Source organism: Thermochaetoides thermophila (genome assembly GCF_000221225.1).
Source record: "Thermochaetoides thermophila DSM 1495 unplaced genomic scaffold scf7180000011816, whole genome shotgun sequence".
Lineage (NCBI taxonomy): Eukaryota > Fungi > Ascomycota > Sordariomycetes > Sordariales > Chaetomiaceae > Thermochaetoides > Thermochaetoides thermophila.
Window position 1 is genome coordinate 6,193,698 of NW_006383032.1, and position 11,771 is coordinate 6,205,468.

At 56.4% G+C, this 11,771-nt stretch overlaps 3 protein-coding genes across 3 annotated transcripts; 1 reads left to right on the forward strand and 2 right to left on the reverse strand.

The window, feature by feature from the left end:
* Positions 1–1,313: 1,313 nt before the first annotated feature.
* On the forward strand, positions 1,314–2,402 carry CTHT_0037890 (uncharacterized protein; the record flags this gene model as incomplete). The annotated part of the gene is made up of 2 exons (XM_006694148.1): positions 1,314–1,456; positions 1,517–2,402. The coding sequence occupies 2 exons, from the start codon at positions 1,314–1,316 to the stop codon at positions 2,400–2,402; spliced, it is 1,029 nt and encodes a 342-aa protein (XP_006694211.1).
* A 411-nt stretch (positions 2,403–2,813) lies between these two features.
* CTHT_0037900 (putative chromatin structure remodeling complex protein) lies at positions 2,814–6,276 on the reverse strand (the record flags this gene model as incomplete). Its single annotated transcript, XM_006694149.1, has 4 exons — positions 2,814–2,979; positions 3,100–3,261; positions 4,083–5,934; positions 5,997–6,276. 4 exons carry the CDS (start codon positions 6,274–6,276, stop codon positions 2,814–2,816), a joined length of 2,460 nt encoding a protein of 819 aa, XP_006694212.1.
* A 585-nt stretch (positions 6,277–6,861) lies between these two features.
* Positions 6,862–8,510, reverse strand: CTHT_0037910 (uncharacterized protein; the record flags this gene model as incomplete). Its single annotated transcript, XM_006694150.1, has 3 exons — positions 6,862–7,670; positions 7,732–8,425; positions 8,493–8,510. 3 exons carry the CDS (start codon positions 8,508–8,510, stop codon positions 6,862–6,864), a joined length of 1,521 nt encoding a protein of 506 aa, XP_006694213.1.
* Positions 8,511–11,771: the final 3,261 nt, after the last annotated feature.

The following is an 11,771-nucleotide window of genomic DNA, read 5'->3' on the forward strand; positions in this document are numbered from 1 at the left end:
TGGATAAGGCGGAAGGGAAGATATATACATGGTAAGGGGCAATGGCGAACACGGTGTTTGGCATTAGTAAGGAGGATGTTGTGATGGTGTGATCGATGGCTACGGGGCAGAGAAAAGGTCGGCGACTCGAGACGAGCGCGTGTTGGGATGAAGATGAATTTGTCAGCGCCAGCGCGTGGGAGGAGATTCAGGAGAGAGAGTTCAGGGACCAGTTGAGCAGAGCGGAGGAGACGGAGGGTTCGGGGAATGGCAGCCATCGATGACCCTGAAGACGTCATGGAGTTCGCGAAGGGAAAAAAAAAAAAAAAAAAAAGTCTCCGGATAGCGTCTCCACGAGTTTGCGAGTTATGTCGTCCGTACTATCCGTACTCGTGTCTACAGTAACGTCTTCGGGTCTATGCAAGTCATGATGGTCTGATGGCCCCATTGAAGAAACAGTTTCTGCCCTACCAGCCATGCACGACGTCATCATCGGGACGGACCGCCCCACAAGGCGCTAGGGAGAAGGTTCTCTAGTGTCATCGGCGACTCCATCCGCCCCAAATCATCTGTAGCATCTCCATCATCTCCATCTTCCCGGTCCCACCCACGGGGACCAGTTCCCGAAAGCACGATCGGTGGGTCGCCGGGCTCGATCCACTTTTGCCCCATGCTCCAGGTCTTGGCATTAACGTCGACGGTGTGTTCGGCGACCACCCGTGTGCCGCCGGCGATGTGCCCATTGTATCCTACCCGTGGTCGCCGGCGCGCAACAGTCTACGATCTTATGAATCCATCTAACGAGTTGTCTCACATATCTTGTGACCGGCCGTTAGCCAGGTACCTCTCGGAAGAAAGAAAGACAAAAAGCCAAAAAGTCCCGACTCCCGACTCCCGACTTCCGATGAGGTCAAAGCCCGCCAGCCGCCGACGCAGAGCAGACGTCACTGCAGCGGTTGCCCTCAGCAAACAATTGAATGGGCTCATCTCCTTAGGGGGGCCTCGCATTGTAAGGTTTCGCAATCGCCGGGCAAAATGGGACATGGCCACAGGCAAGCCACCCCTGGCGGTTTCGCATCATTAAGGATGCCACACCGGAAGTGCACCCCACCACACCATGCTACTCGCTGGCCGTGTGTTCCGAGCAGGGTCTTTGGGGGGGGGGGTTATGGTATAAAAGAGATGTGCTAGGTTTGTGCAAACGAAAGTCTGGTGCTGAGTGAGCAAGCCGAAGCCATCTCAGTAGAAAAGGGATCCAATTCTATCTTAGAGATATCGCCCACTTTATCACCAAACTGCTTTAAGTCTCCCGCATCACAAAGCTATCCATCAAGATGAACAACATTCTCACTGGCGCCGCCATGGGCGCGGCTCTGACCACCGCGGGCGTCTACAAGCCCTCCGTCATCCTCTCCCAGTTCAACTTCTCCGACTTCACCATGCTTCAGACCTTCCTAACCGCCGCAGCAGGCAGCACGTACGCCAGATATCCCCATTTACTCAGCTATCCTCCCTTACACTAACGCCCCAAATCCAGTTTCTTCGTGACGGCCTTCCAGTCCCTTTCCCTCACCTCCCTTCCACCCCGCCCTTGCGCCCCCCTCTCCTCGTCCGCCAAATCCTTCCTCTCCCGCCACGCCGGCAACATCCTCGGCGGCGTCATGCTCGGCACAGGCATGGCCATTTCCGGCGCGTGTCCAGGCACTGTTCTCGCCCAGCTCGGCGCGGGCGTCCCGTCAGGCCGGTACGCCTTCGGCGGTGCGGTGCTCGCAGGCTGGGCGTGGAACGTGCTGTTTAGCAAGCGCATGCCCAAGGCCAGCAAGGACAAGGCTGATGGTGACGGGGAAGGCAAGAAGAAGCAGGCCGAGACCATCTACGAGATGCTCAACACCCCGTACATCAGAGCCGTCGCTGCCATGGAGGTCCTCCTCGCCACGTGCATCGCCCTCGCGGTGAAATATGCCCCTGCCGAAGCAGGTTACACCCGTAACGTGGTGCCCCCTCTGATCGGCGGCGCGTGCATGGCGCTTTCTCAATTCATCTCGCTCGCGCTGCGGCGCACCACGTTGGGGGCATCGACTTCTTTCGAGGAGCTGGGGTCGAACCTGTGGGCTATTGTCAAGGGTCAGTGGGATCAGATCAAGAGCTGGAAGAACGTGCTGTTTATGGGGGGCATGGTTGCCGGTGCCAAGGCGGTGACTGCGTTTATCCCCGCCGCGGCGGTCAGTTTGGTGGAAGGGACGGCGGTTTCGCCCCTGAGGGGGTTGTTGGGTGGGTTCTTGATCGTGTTTGGGTCACGGATGGCTGGTGGGTGCACGTCGGGGCATGGGATTAGTGGGTTGTCGTTGCTGTCGGTGTCGAGTTTCCTGACTGTGGCTATGACCTTTGCTGCGGGTGGCGTCGTCGGGCTGTCGATGGGCTAGAAATGTTTGGGGTTCCTGGTGACGATAAGGAGTAGGGGGGGGGGGTTAAGATAGGAACTGTACATATGGGGGATGTGTGCTACGTAGTATCATAACCTAATGCAGTACATAATGGTAATCCTGTGTAATTGTTAGGTATCATCAGCAACATGGTAACATGGTTCGATAAAAAAAATTTTGAGAAAAAAAAGAAAAAGAAAAACAATGTCTGCTCTGTGTCTCGTCTCTCTTAACAACCACCCAAGAGATTCAGGGCCCAGAGGTTTGTCTTCGCTCCGCAGCACGTATTGTGTGAATGATGAATGTGTGTGCTAGCAGATGCCTCTTCCGTGGAATTGAGGCGAAAATCGTGTGGTCTTCTCGCCTATCTCATCATCTCATCAACCTCATTTCCCCTCGTTTCCAGCAGTCTTAGAGTCCTAATGGCCCTTCTGTCCCCTTCCCTACCGCCCTCTCACGGTCATCTGACTTTCGTGCCGTTGCTTCAATCTCGATCTTCATCGCTTCTTCCATCAAACCAGCCTGGATCATGGTTGCTGCCGGCCTGACCTCGCCAAACCATTTCTTCAGCACCGGCCTACGCAACAGCTCAATATCAGCCAGTGACCTTCTCCAGCGATCACAGTTAGAGCAATCGCAGTTCCTCCCAAGTACCATGGCATGAACTGAACTGATCGCACAATCAGGCTGTGCTCACCAAGTCTTGGGAAAGTCAGCCCTATCCGGCAGGATGTATCGCACCCTCACAACGTCTGCCACAGTGCAGCCGGCCCCAGCTAATGCCGCGGCGATGTTCTGCATAGCCTGCTGCGCTTGCTCTACCACGTCGGGAGAGATGGTGCCTGTTTTGTAGTCGTAGCTGTAGTCGGGCCCGCAATTAGAGAACTCTGAATATATCTCACACCTTCACCTCTCGTATTATCCCATCTGGGGACATGGGGCTAGAAACTTTTCGCCTACCCAGTACACCCTGACACAAACACCCAATTCCCAGACACCACGGCTCGGGAGTACCCTATCTCGGCCTCAAACGCGGACTCAGAAGATATGAGCTGACGTGCGATCATGGCTATGATGGCTTTTGATGAGATTCAGACTTTGGGGGCTTAAGGTGTGCGCGTGGGTGGTCGAAGACCGGGGGCCAGAGCAGCAAAATGAGCTGCTGGCGGAGATTTAATTTAGACAGATCTATATGACTCACTCCTTGACTACTTTAGCTCGTGGGCTCCCCATACCATTTGTCAAATATTACGGGGGACTCACTAATGCTTGCAACGAAAGCCAGGCAGCCATCTATCAGCAAACCCTAACCCTGGCATAGATGGGTTGTGTCGCCCCTGAAACCACATAAACCAAAAACAACAAACTCATTAAGTAACCAACTCATCTTTATCCTCAACTACACAGCCGCCTGTACATATTCATGGTACCTACCTATCTAGGTACATAAAGACCTGCCCAGGCTCAACAACCAATTTCATGTCCATTTTGCTCCGTCCTCCCAACTCCCAAGTCCTCATTAAAGCAAACAGAAAGCCCAATCATCTCTCCAACTATCCACCACCCCCTTCACGCCAGCATCGAATGGCTTCTGATGCCCTTCGGGCCAAGCTCACTGCGAATACGTTAGCCTGTGCTTCCCGATCACTGCCGAACAAGGGACAAGGGGGTAAAACTTACTTATAATCCACCCTAGTTAAGCTCATCCCCTTCTGCGCCTCCAAGCCCTGCGCATCCAAGTTATGTATGCAGAACGCCAATCTGGCCGCCACTAACGACCCCAGGAACATGGCCTCCTCAAACCCATGCTTGCTCCACTCGCTCAAATACGTTGGCAGCTGCGCCGTCTTGATTACCGTCGGCGTCTGGCTATGGAAGGACTGGCTCGTGCCACCTCCGGCGTTATTCGCGTCCCCGCCGGGTGTCTGTCCTGGTACAGTGAGGTTGGATTGAGCGGCCGCGGCCGTCGTCGCAGCCTGCAGCAACGGATTCACTCCGCTTCCGGCCCCGGCTCCAGGCAACTGATGCGGCGGGCCACCGGCGCCAACCGCGCTATTCGGGGTCTGGGACCCAGTGCCCGAGGGCGTGCCGATGTTAGACGGCAGGTCGCCTACAAACATGGATGCCGACGACGGCGAGATGAGGTACCGGTGGGTGAGCGTCTGGATGATGTTGTCTTTCAGGCCACGGATGCGCGCGCCGTTGCCGACAAAGACTATGTTTTCCCAGAGCGCGGGGCGCATGTAGATGTCGTCGATGGACTGGATCGCGCGGTAGATGGCTGTTGCGATGCGATCGATTTCGCGGCGCGAAGCGAATTGGAAGCGTTCCGGGCCGACTTCAATGTCCCGGCGTACGCGACGGGTGATGCGCTCCGTTTGTTGGGCGGCGCCATTGGCTTGTTGTTGGTCTGCCTGCGGTTGGGCCTGGTCTTTTTGCTCTGTTTGGCCGTCCTTTTGCTCTGATGACTGTTGTTGCTGCTCTTCTAGCTTCTTCTCGGAGTCAGCAGCCTCCTCCGGCTTAGTTTCTGGGCTCTCCTCAGCAGTCTTGGGCTGTTCACCCTCCGTCCTGGGTTGCTCGCCCTCAGCCTTAGGTTGCTCGCCTTCTGGCTTGCTAGCCTGCTCCCCCTCCTTATTCTCAGCTGGCGCAGCATCCGCCATGGTCACGTCGCCGTTGCTATCCGTCGCCGTCGCCGGCGGCGGCGGCGGCGACGGCTGCACAGGCACTTCCTCGGTAACAAGCTCCTCATAATGGAAGATATTCTTGTACCGCTTCGAGTTCGGCAGCTTGACCGGCTTCGGCGGGGCGTCACCACTACCAGCCTCCTTATCCTTGCCCTTCTTCTTCTTTGCCGCCTCGCGCTCTGCCTTCTCGCGCTCCCTCTTGGCAAGGAACTCCCTGGTCTGGCCGCTGGCAACAATATTCGCGACATCCAGCACACCATCCTCAACCTCCTTGGTGTCAGCGCCCGTGTCGACGTCATCACCCGGCTCGACGATCTGCGGCGCGTTGGGCGCATTGGGATCGATCTCCGGCGGGATCTCCATCAAATCAGGGTGCTCCGGCGCGTACGGCAGCACCTCGCAAATGTTGCTGCGCTTGAGCTGCTCGGCCATGTCGTAGTTGAAGCCCTTGGACTCGAGCAGCTTGAGCAGGCTGCGCGTGAACACCTCGCCGCCGCTGATGTCGGTTTCTTCGGGGCCGCCGACGCCGGGCCGGGGGCCAACATTCTTTTGTGAGACGATACGCCCGTCGTAGATGCATGTCACGTCGACCTTCTCGTAGCCGATGTCCACGACAGTCATATTGGGCCATTTTAGGCCATACTGTGTCGCAAGGCCGCTGTGGATCAGACATAGGGCCGGCGTCTTGGTCTTCTCGAAGATGTAGCGCGCGATGGCCTCGTGATCGGGGCGCGTCCATTGCGGCGAAGCCATCAGCAAGATCGGTGTGTTATGGTATGTCGTCGTCATCTGCGAGTGTACGTGCTCCAGGAGGGCAAGGAAAGCATCCATCTGGACAATCCGACCAGCTAACACACATCGTCAGTTCCGGTTCTAACCTCTTCTCTTACTCTCTCTTGTCGAGACTCACCCTGCATAGGATAAACGGCTCCCTCAATCGAATCCACATCCTCAACCCACTCCCACTCATCCTTGTCCTCCCCTTCACCAGTAGTTCCCTCTTTCTTCCGCTTGTAGGTATGATATGGCCGCCACTTGCTGGGGTCCTCTGGGTCGCGGAACATGCGCGTTGGGAAGCGGCGGGCCGGCGGGGTCAGTTCGTTGCACCCCAGCTGAGCCAGCGTCGTCTGGCTGCCGGGGCAGATGACGAGGACCTGGTCCTCGCGCCACTTGCCTGACTGGCCCGACATTGCGACGTGCGCGGGGCAGTGGGATGGGTTGGCACGAAGGGTTCGTTTAAGGATGGATATTACGTGTTGTTGTTTTGGGTATCTGTGTTTGGTGGGCCTTTCTGTTCTTTAAGTAGTTAAGATGTGACCGGACCGTGACAGGTACCGCAGGTTCGATGCTATCACGGGTGTGAGTGCGGTACAATGGATGCTAAAGGTTGACGCCGACAAGGCTTGGGATGCGCAGTTCGAGCTGCGACCAGTGGAGGCGCGGTGCACGCGTTACAGCTTTGGTGGAAGGAAATTTCGGGGTCTGCTGATTACGTAAGCATCCACCTGAGGGCCTTCGAAAAGTTGCAGCGCAACAAGCACAGCTTTCACTCGCTCACGACGCTTTTAAGAGGAAACTAATCAGTTAAGGAGAGAATACAGCTTGCAGTAGCTGCTCAAATGAAATTTCCCTGTATTCCCCAATATAAAGGCGATTCCCAATTAAAACACATTAACGCCGCCCTAGGAGACATAGATCAGAAGAAAACCAGAGATTCTCCCTCTTTTTAGGCATCACCCGTCCCCATTGCCTCGACTCACCCACCCATCACTCCATCACTTATACCGTCCATTCATGGGTATCTCAGCCTCCTTGCCCTTCCCCTTCCCCGCAACAACCACATTGCCATCTCCCCCTCCAACAATGACGCTCTCCCCCTTGGACGTACGCCCAATGACCATTCCCTTCGCCACGCTCTTGATGATCGCCCGTCTCGACACACCCGTCACGTCAATATACACCAACCCGACATTCTTAATCCCACCACTCAAGCTCCTCGTCACCTCCCCAGCCTCAGGCCCATACTTATGCGCAACCACCGTGGTCGCTGCCTCCGACGTGCTCGCAAGCAACGTCCTCCCCGCTTGCTCCACGCCATCCATGACAGTCGAAAAGGCCATAAACGACTTGTTCAACAACCCTGGCTTATAAGTAGGCAGTGGCTTCCCATCCGGACCATAACCCTTCTTCCTGGGCTCGCCATTCTTACCCTTAGGATGCCCGCCCAGCGTAGCGCCAAAGTTCTGCGCAGCCCTGGTGATCTGCCCAACCGTCTTGGCCGACAGGCTGGCCGCACTACCAGTGAAGGCGCTGATGCGGCGGATGTGCTCGCGCGTAGTCGGCTTGAAGGTGATGGGCTTTGTGGCGGGAGCGTGCTTGCGGGTGTAGTTCTCGGCCTCGGCCTGCAGGATCTTGCCGACCATTTCTGCGCCGGCGATGATCAGGCGCGACGCGGCGTAAGCGTTGGAGACGAGCTTGGATTTCTTGTAGGCCGGGTGCAGCTCGGCTTCGAAGAGCTCGGGGGATATGGGTGCGATGTTGATCTTGTTGCTACCGTCAGTTGGGAGGGTGATTTCGACGGGGTCTGGAAACAGTCAGTAAGTACTCGATCGCAATAGCAGCTAAACATCCGAACGCAGACATACCCTTTGATCCCGGCTTCAGCTTGCTATCCTCCACGATCTGGAACCCATCGCCTAGCTCCCCAATGACGCTCCCATCCTCCTCATCAACGAGCACAATCTGCCCGGGCACACCCCCCGACTGACTCCCCCGAACATAGCCCTCACCAGGCTTAAAATCAGCGGGGTTATACGGCGGCAGCTGCTCGCCAGCCGCATACGCCGTCTTCGCAGCCGCCGAGCTCCCACTCTGCTCATCCACCTCCCACCAATTCGGCGACTCCTCCTTCTTCAGCTTCGGCGGTGGTGCCCTCTCCAGGAACGCCGTACACTGCGCGAGGATCGTCTCGAACGTATCCACGTCTTCCTGGACTCCCGGCCGACTGTTCAGCGGGGGGAATTCGATGCGTGTAAACGCTCCGCTGTTTGGGCCCAGGTCCCATCGCGGGATCAGATAGCTTGTCGGCGGCTGGTGGTAGATCTGGGTTGTCGCTGGCAGCGGCAGGTCCAGCTCTGGAGGGAGGTGCAGGTGCAGGTAGAAGTCTTGTTCCGCGACGACGTCCTGGTCTGGGTCGATGGCGGGGTCAGCGAAGACAGAGGTCGTTGGGACCATTAAGAGGGAGAGAGTTTGGGGCCCTGCGGGAGTGAGGGGCTCCTCGCGCCCGTGGACGATGTGGTAGGCTTTGACACCATCAATGGCGTAGAGGAGCTTGGGGTCCTGGTGTCGCGGTGTTAGTGGACGTCGCCTCTACGTATCCATTGCTGATCAACAGGAAAGTACTCACATTGTGACTCGACGCCATGGTTGATTCTTTGATTCTTTCGTTCTTTCTCTCGACCTCCAGAGGAGAAAGAGTGCTGGGCGGGCTGAAACGGCTGCCCTAAAAGCTGAGACGCTGGCGCCGGGACGGCAGCCAATGTGGCGATGCGGGGTCGGGTTATCTGGTCTTAGGTACCAGGTAAGCGCAAGGTAGGCTGCTCCTCTCGGAGCGAAGGCACTCTTCGCAGTAGTAGAAAATACTGAAAGGGAGTAAAACCGGGAATTTCTCTGCGATTGACCCGATGTGATTGAGCTGTTGGTATGTAAAAAAAAAAATAGCACCGTAAATTCGAGGTTGCCGATGCTAAGAAAGCAGCTACGTCGTCCTAGAAGGAGTGAAAACCGCAGGAGATAACAGCACAATGTGTGTGATTGTGACCTCAAAACAGGCAATTTCGTCAACAAGGCTGGTCCAGAGAAAGTTTCAAACCCAAGGCGGGGTTGCTTCTGCGTCCTGCGTCGATCCCAAGCGAAAGCAGAGGCAAAGTTGAAAATAGAAGCACTGTACTGCTGCACTGCAAGTCAATCAAAGCAACCACCATCGAAAATCCTCAACGAATCGACAACCAACCCCCTTGCCGGGAGTGCACCCCCGCGGCAAGCAAGGCGCTTAGAGTCGACGTATGTGTGGAGCAGCCGTGAGGCCTCTCAAGCCCCGCAACGTCATTGGGCGCGCCGCAGCACGGGCGCGCATCCGCCACACTTTTGGCTCTTTTCTCTTTTGAACATTTGGCGTGCCTCGGATTGGGAACACACAGGGAAGCTTTGCAATGGGCATCCTGAGTCTGGCTGTCTTCACCTGGCTCGGTGTGTGAGTGCGTGTGTGTGTTCCACAGTCAGGTCAGAGCAGCGTGGGACGACAACAACCTCCGGTCCTCCGGCATCGATTTAAAGGTGGAATCCAGCTGAAGCTGAAGCCAAAGCTGAACCTGGAGCCGCAGCCGCACGTGGCCGGCCATTTAGGCGACCCTCAAGATCAGGGCTCAACTCAGATGGCCTGCGGGTGCAACGTTCGCTGATGCTTCTGCTGCTTGGCTCTAACTCTGCTGCTGCTGCTGCTGCTGTTAGTAGGCATATAATTACATAGAGACCTGTATGCATGCTGATGGCTGGCTGGCCGGCCGTGCCATTGGAGAAGCTATAGTAAAGCAGCACAACACAGCATAGCTTTGCCTTCCTCCTCCTCCCTCACCTATAGTTTACTTGCCTCTATGCATGGTAGACCCCATACTGCTTACGAAAAACATGCCTTGCGTCGTCATCATCGCCGAAGAGTCATCTCGTGGAAGCCGACACAGACCGACCGAAACCATCTAGCTGTGACCGTTTCAGACTCCCGCCAGCACGTGGCTATGCAGCAATGGTTTCGGGGATCTCCTCCAAGTTTCTGGCGAAGGAGAGGATCTGAGGAACGGTTCAGCAGCCCACTGCCAGTTTCGGTAGCCCTGCGTTGCCGCTCATGCTGCCGTTTTGACGCCCACGAGCGACGCTGCAATATCACGATCACGATTGCGATTGCGATTGTGATGTGGTGGGCAGCAGTGTACCTGCTCTCTCATGTTCATCCTCATTTCACTTACTTCACATTACGACGGCGGGAGAGCACTGTGGCTGATGCTTGCTTGCTTGGAGGCTTGGGGCCAGTCTTGGCAGAGGGGCTTTCTCAGGAGAAAAGGCCCAATTCTGGTCACCATCTCGTGACACCGCCGAGCAATTTCGCCTTTTGGCACAGAAAAATCCGTTAAAACAGCAGCTCTCTAGCCCGAAAGGAAAAAAGAAAAAAAACAAAAATCTGGGATGCGGTGTGCCAGCAACTTTCTGATCGTGACCACTGGTCTACTCATCCTCATTTTCACAAACGGATGTGCGTACGCCGGGTACCCCGGCAGGCCGTGCCGTACCGAGCGAGATCGCTGTTTCGTTCCATGTCCTCCCGAGAAGCCCCACTAGACCTTCCACAATCGGATCCGGAGCTCGCATGCCGAAATCTTCCAAGTTTGAGGCAATTCCCGCAGCCTAGGTGGGTTGCGGATTGCAAGACGGGGGGGGGGGAGGGGCGCGCATCTGCTTCAAGGTCCTGGTACTGGCCTGGCCATGTCGCGGTGCGATTGCGCCGTGACGGCCGTGCAAAGAAAAGTTGGGCATGGCCATCGAAAAAGGCCGCGATTGCTCGGCGGTGGCTGGCACCAAGAGTGCAGAAACATTGGGGGGTTCTGCGTCACGGCGACATCGGGAGACAAGTGATCCAGCTGGGTCGAATCAGAGCAGCCACTGCGGCCGAGTGGCTGCAGACGATCCCGAGTCGGCTTCGCTTTCGTTACGGCGGGCCATGCCCGCAGGTGCCGGTACACCACATACCGTTAACGGTTAACGTTTTGCTTAGCTACATAGCTACCACGCACGACACACCACATGTCACAGCACGCAGTGGAGGTCGCTACCATTATAGCCTGCCGGTAGGCTTGTGTCAGTCCTTCGATGTAGGGAGTAAGTAGGGCCGTAAGCATCTCGTGCTCCATAGCGCGCATATGGCATCTCGCATCTCTCCTGATCGTGCCGTGGCTTCTGTCGCACACTTGTGTGTCGTGCAAAGAGACAACGGCCCACACATCTGAACCATCATTTCTTGCCCGGTCTTGCTGAGGTGACACTCCGTCACCCCAAAGCGCATGCCCAATACTGCAGCAAGTCAAACCCGTTCCGGCAATCTGATCGCGGTATTCCGAATCTCCCAACAGAGACGCTTGCCGGCAGAGCTCCTGGGGGCCGACGGAAAGACAGGCCTGGTCTGAGACCGGGCCATCAACTGCTGCTATGTGCTGCTGAATTCTGCAGCTTATACCTGAGGTGTCTGACACAGATGGGCATCTGCAGCACTAGTTTAGTAGAGCATGGCTTCCCAAGAGCACTCTTTTATTTATCTCTTTGGACTCCTTCTCCAGGGACATTTGGTCCAACAGCAGGAGCCTGTACCTCCGTCCCTAAGCCCCCCATATCGTCCCCCCGGGCCACCCGACGGCTGGCTCCCTCTTGCTGGCCGAGAAGGGCAACACAGGTGGTGTGCTGAAGAGGTCCAGCCTTGTCCATGGCAGAGTTCGATGGAGTGATAACCGGGCGCCGAGAGGTCGTGTAGCACTTCCATCCGGCGGCCAGCCAGCCAGCATCGAAAGTATGGCGTGTTCAGAGCAAAAAAGCGGGCTCGGGCAGCCTGGTATGTCTTACTTGGTATTGTGCCCAGCAGAGG